At 37.9% G+C, this 10,258-nt stretch overlaps 1 protein-coding gene across 1 annotated transcript; it reads left to right on the top strand.

Annotated features, from left to right (window-relative positions):
• Positions 1–1,456: 1,456 nt before the first annotated feature.
• Positions 1,457–6,592, top strand: rbp5 (retinol binding protein 1a, cellular). The gene is made up of 4 exons (XM_007550138.2): positions 1,457–1,865; positions 3,114–3,298; positions 4,175–4,276; positions 5,448–6,592. The coding sequence occupies exons 1-4, from the start codon at positions 1,790–1,792 to the stop codon at positions 5,499–5,501; spliced, it is 417 nt and encodes a 138-aa protein (XP_007550200.1). The 5' UTR covers positions 1,457–1,789; the 3' UTR covers positions 5,502–6,592.
• Positions 6,593–10,258: the final 3,666 nt, after the last annotated feature.

Genomic DNA, 10,258 nt, shown 5'->3' with positions numbered 1-10,258 from the left:
GTCCCACCACGGCACTGCAGGCAGGCTGAGCTGTAAAGGAAACTCTGAATCACAGCAACTCGTCTTTTTTTAGTCATTCTCCTGTTTTCCTACTGATGACCCGATCTCGACTTTAATCTTTATCTGCGAGACACACTGACCCGACATTTGAACCTAAAATGTGATGGCAGTCGTAGGAGGTCACGATCGATTCAACCACAAACCAACGAGGTTCTGCAGCTGCACAACAAGCCCAAAGCATCACCCCTCCACCACCGTGCTGAACGGGTGAGATAAGGGATGGTTCTGTGTTTTTTTCTTTGGTTCATTTTCTAATAGTTGTGTTCTTTAGATTTGCAAACCAGTGCCATGCAGCCATATTTGTTTAGAAGAGAAGAAATTCCACTCCGGTGACCTTTCCAAACAACCCGTCCTTGTTGAGTCTTTTTATAATTTGACTGCCATTAAAACCAACATTTAAAATACTGACTGAAGCATATGAAGTCTCATGTGGAGCTGTTGCAAGGTCATGACCTTAGCAGACATCCAAGGTAGTGATAATTTAAACACTACCTTTATAACTGTGATCCTCTTATTAAATAAGAGGATCACAGAGCATTGATCTTGGTTCCCCAAGATCAGTGCTGACATCTTTCCACCTTGGCATTTATGGGTTACTTTCTCCAAATTTAGAAGTTTACATAATTACTTTTTTTTCCATCGTATGTATTTCTACATTGTGGTGCTCCAGTAAATAGACATAAATCTACAGATTCCTAAGACAGCTCATGCCAAAAAGCAAAAGAAAAAAAGAAACCCTACAGTCTGATCTGAGTAGTAATAATTCAACAGAAAACTGCTTGATGCTGCACTAAATTCCCTTACGTTGTTTGTTTCAGCCATAAATCTCCCTTATTAGTGTTTTATAACCAGTTTGTTGACGGACTTTGATCTCTTGAATCCACCTGCCTGAAAAAGACAATATATCACATGTGCGTGTCAAAGTTAAAAGAAACAGCAGCTTCCTGGTCATTAATACTTGGAACAATTGTAATAAAGCTCTATACAGTATAAAACAGACAATTATCATATTTATTGAGCCTATTCATGAATAGAAATCTAGTTTATCGCACACAGAGGAGCTGTGTGCCAATTGAAATCGGAAAAGCTGAGCTCCCTTATGAGAAAAGTAAATTAAAGGATCATCTAATTTGTCTAATTTCTGTCCTTAAGTCGCATCTCTGCCTCGTTTAGAGCCGACTGGGAAACGATTTCAGGCTTAAGATAATTTCAGAAGCTACGTGGTGGTAAAGATGTAATAAACAATTTATATGACGTGGCTGTTATCAATGAACGCTGTTTATTTGATACTAAGCAGTTTTCATTAACTTCTACGTAAAAACAAGCAACCCGTTTGTGACGGGTATCGAATTTCCGAGCTCGCCTGAACCCAGCATCATCCCTGCGTTAGTTAGAAAAGGGGGCATGAACCTCCCACTGCATGCAGATAACTCCCAGCCTAAACTCTCTGTGTTATTCACCGCTGCTCTCCTCGGGTTTAAAACAGATTAGAGTTGCTGCAGACCTTTAGCTTTGGTTCATCGGAGAACATTGCCGCGTCCTTAAATCCCGCTCAACAAGGGGGAAAAAAGTTTTAATTTTTACGCACAAATCCGCCCAAAGGGCGTTCTTCTACGAAAGGTTACGCAAGAGAAAGTGATATCTACTAGGGAGGCTCGATTGGAGAAAAAAAAAAAAACGGGAACAAAGAAGAGCACATATTTAAGTTTCACAAGGAGCAACAGGAAAAATGTCTAAACCCAATTACACCGGGACGTATCATCTGGTGGAGCAGGACAACATGGAAACCTATCTTTCAGCGTTAGGTATGTTTTTATTAATACTTTCACATCAAAGATAAAACAAAGCGGATACGATGACACTACACTGTTGCTGCTTTTATTTTAATCAGGTGTGTGTGTTTCGTGTTGCATGTGAGATAATCTGTTGGGATAATGTTTAAAGGCTGATTTGGTGATGGGGACCATCTTCATTCACAGAAAGCAGCACATTAGTGGGATGAAATCACCATCTTGTCCTCTGCATGACCCCAAACTCACACACTCACGATGTGTGTGTTTGTGCACTTCACTTACAAAGCTCTTCTTTAACACATGCAATTTGAATTTAAATGCTGTGATCCACATTGGGGGCCTTTCTAGATAGCTTAAAAAAAAAACGAAGAGTAATTTTCTCCAAAAAACTTAGAAAGTTTGAAAAGTTGAACATTTGCTAGAAAAAAAAACTTTAAAACTTTTAGATTAATGTCAAAAATGTTCTTGAAGAAGAAGAAAAAGAAGGAGAAGAAAAAGGAGAAGAGAAAAGAAATGTCTGAGTTTGAGTAGTCAAAAGTTTGCTGGGGGAAAAAAAATTCAAAAATTTTGAGGTTAATCACAGAAATTTTGCAGAAAGAATTTATTACATTGAAAAGTATAAAAAAATGGCTAGAAAAAAACTTATACATTTTTAGATTACTGCGACAGACTGGCGACCTGTCCAGGATGTACCCCGCCTCTCGCCTGGAACGTTAGCTGGAGATAGGCACCAGCACCCCTCCCGACCCCACTGAGGGACAAGGGTGTTCAGAAAATGGATGGATGGATGGATGGATTTTTAGATTAATCTAAGAAATTTTCTAGAGAAATCAAGGAAATTTCTGGGTTCGAAAAGTAAAACATTGTCTATAAACTTAGTCTGAAAAGTTCAAAGTTTTCTCAAAAAACTCAGTTTGAGATTAATCTGAGAAATTTTCTGGACAAAACTAATTTGAAAAGTCAAATTTTGCTAGAAAATCTCAGAAATCTTAAATTTAATCTCGTAAACATGCTAGTAAAAAACATGGGAATTTGTTAGATTAATCTCAGAATTCTTGAGTTTTCTCAAACAAATTTTCACCTTTTGAAACTCAGAAATGTATTTTTTTTAGATTGGTATCAAAAGTTCAGTTTTTTTTCTGGCAAATTTTTGATTTTCAAACTAATTTATGTTTTTCTATAAAATAGAACTATCTTTGGCAGGGATATACTCCTTATTTTTCTATCCCTAATAAGCTGTGGTAACATTTCTGTCCCCAGATATTAATTTCGCCCTGAGGAAGATTGTGTGTCTGCTGAAACCCACTAAGGAGATCACCCACGACGTGGCCACGGGGGCCATGAAGATCCGAACCCTCACCACTTTCAAGAACTTCAACATGGACTTCACCATCGGGAAAGAGTTCACGGAGGACCTGGGGCCCGTGGACGGCCGTACCTGCCAGGTGTGTGTCTGGGCGTGTCTTTGAGTCAATGTTACCTGCTGCTGAAATGTCGCTTTGTGTGTGAAATTCCTCGGGATAATCATCCCACCTGTAACCACAGCCTGGTATTTACAGCTCCTTCTATTCAAACTCCTTGATCTTTTGTGCGACAGAACAACAGAACATTGAGGAGTGGAAGCAAAAAGTTACATGGTTTTCAACATTTTCTTACCTTTTGCTGGAATTACAGCTTTAGTGTCTTTTAAGTGTCTCTCTGTTGGATTTGTACAAATCCTAACTTTTCCCCCGTAGCTCAAGCTCAAACAAATTGAATTGAGAAACATACATTTTTAAGAAATCCCACATTTTCCCCCATATTTTCTTATTTCAATAAGGAATTTATTTGTTAATGTAATTCTAATATTGAATAAAAAAAGTTTAAGCGGCTAAATGAAAAATCTGTATCCAATTAACCATCAGAATAATCTTAAGATTCATAGATTCCCAAAATAATCATTACGTGCTAACCTGCTTCTCTGTCCTTGTTGCAGAAAATCACTCCCACAGCATGATGCTGCCACTGCCAGGGTTAAGATAATCTCTTATGCCACGCATTATATTTTAAATGTTCAAAGCTAGTAGATATACCAAACTTGCAGCTGTAGTAGATATGTGTATCAAACATATCAGGTTTTGATTTTCAGCAAATACTGAGATCCTTTTATGTCCACTTCTCATTTGTGTTGTTAAAAACACAATTAAATACTTTGACATTTGCAAACCGCCAACCAGCTGCAGGAAGCAGTACAAGGACTTGAATCAAACACTTTTAACCCTCTTTATGTGTAAATAACTGCATTAATTTAGGAGATTCCTCTAACTTGTGTTCTTTTTCAGACTACAGTGAACTGGGAAGGAGACAAACTTGTTTGTGTACAGAAAGGAGAGAAAGAGGGACGAGGCTGGACCCACTGGCTGGAAGGCAACAAGCTCCATTTGGTGAGGATGTGTGGGGCTGAAGATGTGGGGGAGGGACGGAGGAAAGAGCCGGAACAAGGAAAGTTGAAGCCTGGAAGAGAAAAATGATGCTGCAATTGATATGCATAATGAAGGAAGTCATGCAAACAAGGCGAGTTATTCATTGCCGTCTTTGCAGCATGATCGTTTCCTAACAGGGTTTCATTCCTTAAATAGATTTAAATCTTCTGAAGAATTTCAAACAATCAGCATTGTTCTGCTAATGCCTTTGTTGCGGTTAGGACAAAACAACGCGTTGCTGACGCTAAACTCGGCAGAGTTGGGAAAGAAATGCCGGTGAGGATCAAGATTTAAGTTGCTGGGTTTTAGAGATTGAACCCAGCAGGAGAGGGGAACAGCGGGACTGACGATTTGTTAGGAAAATAAGGGATGGGGGAGGGAGGAACAAAAGAGTGCGCGGTGAAAGAGAGGGTGACGGATTAAGAGCTCAGAAAATGAGGAGTATCGCTCATTTAGCTGCCCTTCAATGCGCCAAAGGAGCTGCGTCTCCATTACAAATGTGCGCAAATCTTTGTCGATATTCTGCTGATGAAAAAGCACCGTTTCGCATTTGCGGTTTTTCTATTAAGTAATAAATACAATTAAAATCACACGTAAATAAGCTTAAATTTACGTGATAAGCCCTTAAAAATCATGGCAGCGACGGATGTAAAGAGTACCGTGATTCAGAATTCAAAGATGGCGCCGCAGCGCTCAACAGCCGTTGACGTCGGAGTGACAAGCCGCTACGTATGCGGCGTTTGAGGGAAATTGTAATCGGCGGTTTTAAAGAGATTCGATACTTTATCCCCCTTCCCTCAAAACACAAAGCAGAAACAAACCATCACCCCCTGCTTCTTCCTGTCGACTTCTTCGTCCTTCTCGTCAGTCGTAACGTCCGGGTGTTTTGGCACTGTCGATCACGTGACTCGTGTGACGTGAAAAAAAAAAGTGTTTCCATCGCAGTTCTTTTTCAATGCGGCCGAAAAACGATCTCATCCTGGCGCTAAAACTTTTCTTTCATATTTTATTTTTAGCGAATTTATTTTCGTAATTTTAAACTGTCCAGTTCTGTGGTTAATGAAAACGCAGCTGCTGCTGTCCTGACCATTCGTCAACCTTCCTTACCCGCTCTTCCATCTCTTCTCTGCAGGAGATGAGAGTTCTAGGCATCGTTGCCAAGCAAGTCTTCCAGAAGGCCAATTGAAGTCGCAGCAAATCCACTGCAGCACACAGCCTGGTTTTTAAAGTAAACGGTACAAGAACTGAATCATGTCTATAGCACTTTTATTACAATCATAAAACTGTTCAAAGATCATAATGACACTATAAACAATGTTGAACATATGTTCAGTGTGATGGTATTTAGAGAGTCAAAGAGCCAAAAAAAAAAAAAAAAAGAACATGTAAACATTCCCAAGTTGTTTCCTCATATTGCACAGCAAATCTTACAGTTGTCATGGTTTGCTTATGCATCTACACTATGTTACAATATAATTAACAATGTCTGGTACTGTTACAGTATATCTGTACACTTTTTATGCCTTATAAATAATGAAAATCTGTGGTTGAAATTGGTAAAATCTACATTGCAAGGTACAATAATGTCAGTGATCTAACAAATATAATACAAGTTCAACTGGACATCCTTAGAAAAATAAATCATACACTGCTTTCAAAGTTGTAAAAAAGAAAATAAAAAAGCTAAACACTTTTCAACTCTTCGACAGAGCAACAGCATAAAGACGACACGTCGAATGGTAAAATGAAGACATTCATCCTCATTTTCCGACTTTTAAAACATGGCCTGAAAGACTTAACACACACTTTCTGTTCTTGTAGCTAATTAGACTAATTGTTGAAGCAATAGTCCAAGGTTTCAGAAGCAAGGATCTGTTAAATGTCAGAAAGATTTAATATCTTACCTGCTGCAGCTAAGTCTCGTCTTCATTAAGTATTAATCCAGATTAGTTGGACTTGGACTCTGAAGCTAACATCTGTTCTGCGGGCCGAGACCAAAGCTGATTTTTAGCCTCTTACAACAGTAAAATCTCAAAAATGCTTTAGGAAATGTTATTTTATGAACATTCAAACTATTAGATCTTTGCATTGTGAAGTAAATTAGACAAAAGCTGATGATTATTTATATAAGAAATGGTGTCAAGAGGCAGTGCCCCCGGTAATGATGTGGGGCAAAGGTTCCCAGTCAGAGGAACTAATTTATAGAAAAATTTGGCTGTTTAAAATCCAGCTTTCATCTGTTTTTATGCTTTAATGCTAACGTGAAGGTAATAAAAAGCCAAAAACAGTTTTTTCCCATAAGTGACTGTCAGTGGGGCCAAACTATTGCCTTCACACAGTTTTTACAAGCCTATATTTTGTAATTTACCACATACAGTTTATTATCTTCAAAAGCAGAGATTGTTTCTCAGCAAATAAATTTGATCTAAAAACGGTAAAGGTCTTGTATTCTACTAAATGTTTAATTCAGTTATTTAAATTGAAGTTGTTTTTGCTCATGACATGATTTCCATGATCTGAACAAACCTCTTTAACTTGTATTTAAAAAATAATTTAGGCCAATATCTGGTTAAAGTTGTTTCGTTATGTATCAGTCTCTCTTCTTTTAGCACAATCTGAGATTTTTATTATTTCCACACTAAACACAGGCGGCCATTGAGTTTACAAAATCAGAAATATCAAAATAAAAGCTGGTTTTCCAAAATAAAAGATGCTATTTTGGATCTTTGTGCAGGCGACCCGAGCCGAAAAGTTCATTATAAAGTTTTTAAAGTTGGATTTGTTTGAAGGTGATCGAAGTTCACTTCTTCCTTTCTTAGACGAGCCATTAGCTACATCTTCCAGGACCAACCAAATCTGGGTTTGTATTAAATGAAAAAGCCATTAAATATATCTGTCTGAGGCGAGATATTGGCTGCTTCTAGCTGTTTAACAGAACCATCTGGCTAAAATGTCTGAAAATATGAAGAACATGTTGTTAAATCTGTCAGTGAGTCCAAGTTTTCACCATGAACTCTTTAGGATTCATAATCAGGAATAGGAAGAGGTTTTCATTAATTTGAAAAATTAACTTCCTTGAGTTTTGTAACCAAGATTAATCTAATTTATTCCTGTAAAAAAATGCATCAGAATTAACATACAAGATGCAGCCCCTGTACTGCTTACTATTAATCATACTATTTAGATGAGCTGTGATTAATCCCATTTTCACTGTTTCACAGCCTCTTTGGGTCTTGGCTGAATTTTGAACAAAATCATATTATTACAATAACAAATCATACGAAAAGTAAAACAAACTTCATTTAGTGCCTCATGCATGTCCACACTTCTGATTCTCATTTCATCAAGTGCTGATATGTAATTACAGTTCAGTCTGTTTGGGATTGTATGAAGGAGAATGTTTGAAAAACAATAAAGTCCATGGCAAAGATCTAGATAGTCTATTCCAGACTGTTTTTTTTTTTGTTTTTTTTACTGTAATTATCAGTTTTTTTCCTGTTATGTGGAGCTTAATCCCTCTTCGAAGCAGAATCTGCTGTTTTCACTTGGGAGAATTTTTCTTTGCACAAACTGAAGTTCCCACCAAAGTCCTGCAGGTGGCAGCAAACTATCAGCCATGCTAAACTCTACTGAGGGTAAAATCTTCTCAAGGTTTACAAACAGTACTTGAAATATCACTGAGCCAGCTGTGGCTCCGTCATTGTCCCACTCTTGTATTTTATTTTATTTTATTTTATTTTTTTATGTTCCACACCACTCGTCCTCCTGGGGCTCCGAGTACGACCTGCAGAAGGCGCTGCTGAGGGGGTATATTGAGCTGCCGTTGGTTTGCTCGGGTTCAATGAAAGAGACGGAGGGCTTCAGCGGAGTTATGGAAGTGCTGATGTCCAAGCTGTCCGATATGCTGCGAATGATCGAACCGTCATCTGAGGAAAACGACAGAATCAATCATGAGAATGGACATCGTTCAAGCTAGCTTGCCATGAATGCTAAGGCTAATTAGCATAGCCACCGCTGACGCAGGACAAACGGTTCCCCTGTAACGGTAAGTTGTTTAACTGCCGTTAGCACATTAGCGATTATCTGTCTCATACTATCACAATAAGGTGACAGGCTTATAATACCCTGAGGAAAACCCTGTTACTTATTCTTAACTGTATTTATTTTTAACCTCTAATTGTAGACAGATACATTACATACAAATTTCATGAACAGATTAACAAATAAATACAGATAATATTTTGTTGTTTGGTGGTTTTATATTTGAAATGTAAAACCACCAACTTTTGTTTGAGTTGCTTTTATGTGTCGGTTCAGGTTAAAACAAACTCAAAGAGACAGAAATCTTATTCTTTGAGGGGGTTTTTTAGTGTAACTTTTCTTTTAATGTTTGGGCTCTTCAATTTTTTATTTTTTATCTCTCTAATTTGCCGACAGTAGAAAACCTGATGAAGAGGTTATGACCTTTTGGAAAGGGAGCTTGTTTGTGAACAAAGAGGAAACATTAAAAAAGTGGGTCAGTGTTTCACTAAAAAGAAGTTGATGACTGAAGTGAAACGCTAAACTAAGGGAATATAAGAATTATATTCTTATAGTAACATAGACAGATTGATAAATCACAAGATGTATTCCAGTGAGGCTCAGTTTTCAAGTTAGAAGAACCATTTGAAAAGTTTCTATTAAACACATTTCTATTGGTCTGATCTAATATCCTAATTTTAAATGTGTTTTTATTAGCTGTGATTGGAAAATCATCATAATTAACAGAAATTAAGGCTTGAAAACATCAATCTAACTGATAGTGTTTCATTTTGTGAATTGATTAAATAAATGAAGTTTTTAATAATGGTGTAATTTACTGAATGGCTCTGTGTTGGTGTATATATCTATTTTTATTTTTACCTGAGTTAAAAGGGGATGGTTTGCAGTCTGTGCAGCTCTCTTGGCAGTGAGACAGCAGCTCTGGTGGAGCGAGGACCGGTTCGGCAACGACCGTCATCATGGTAACAGGAACACTGTGTTTGACTGCAACGACATTTACAAAGAACAGACAATTCAGCCTCGAACATGCCGATAACAATCTGATCAGATAGTTCACATTAACTGCGGTGCATCTGGTTTTCTAAATAAAACAAGGAAAAGGTTTGCTGAATGGACCTTAGGTGGCGCTATAACTCCAGCACTGAGGCGTGCAGCATCATTAGTCATTTAGCTCTGTGTTAAACCTGCCTATGCAGATTAAACAACAAAGTAGAACAAGCGAGAAACAAACGTGACAAAAATCGATGCCGTCAGATTGTTCTGAAATTGAGCCACCTTTCAATCCAAACGATGTACTTCTTTGGAAAAAAAATACAGTCTCAGCTTGAATGCTGTGATATTTTGAAGAAAATTATTGTTTTAACAGAATCCACATTTTAGAGCAATACACATGAAGTCAAAATCCCTCTCTGCATGCAGCTCATTTTGATTGAGAGCTAAACAAAGACATTAAAATATGGTTTTATGGTTGTGGGTCTTCTGTGACTTTTTACCGAGACAGAGTCAGACACACGGGTGTGTTTTCTTTTCATCTCTTTGGTGAAACTGGTTCTGAACGCTTACGGGAACTGCACCCCAGACTTTCAGTTACGAGGCTTACGAGGGGTTTGCATCCGGTGGCGAACCCCCTGAAGTTACGGGTAACGTGTCTCCTCAATAAGGAAACATTTTCACAGTTTTTTTTTTTGTTTGTTTGTTTGTTTACTTGCAGCGGAGGCTTTTCTTTACAATGCAAATTACTTTATCTGTGAGACGTGCTTGCTGTTCCAGAAGATTTGTTCTCTAATTTAAAAAAAAAAAAAGTCTCGAGGAAGGTAATCGGATGATTAGGTCGATCTTTCCCCTCTATATATGTTCGTCCCCACACAGTCAGCTCTGAGCTTCATGAGCGATTGCTTAACT

The sequence above is a fragment of the Poecilia formosa genome, unplaced genomic scaffold, assembly GCF_000485575.1.
Source record: "Poecilia formosa unplaced genomic scaffold, Poecilia_formosa-5.1.2 Scaffold34, whole genome shotgun sequence".
NCBI classification, from domain to species: Eukaryota; Metazoa; Chordata; class Actinopteri; order Cyprinodontiformes; family Poeciliidae; genus Poecilia; species Poecilia formosa.
This window is presented reverse-complemented; position numbering and strand designations above follow the sequence as displayed.

Excerpts from the sequence above, each read along its gene's own strand:
- rbp5 (XM_007550138.2), top strand. The coding sequence starts at position 1,790 with ATGTCTAAACCCAATTACACCGGGACGTATCATCTGGTGGAGCAGGAC. Across the intron at positions 3,299-4,174 it reads TGGACGGCCGTACCTGCCAG|ACTACAGTGAACTGGGAAGG; the intron begins GTGTGTGTCTGG and ends GTTCTTTTTCAG. Across the intron at positions 4,277-5,447 it reads AAGGCAACAAGCTCCATTTG|GAGATGAGAGTTCTAGGCAT; the intron begins GTGAGGATGTGT and ends TCTTCTCTGCAG.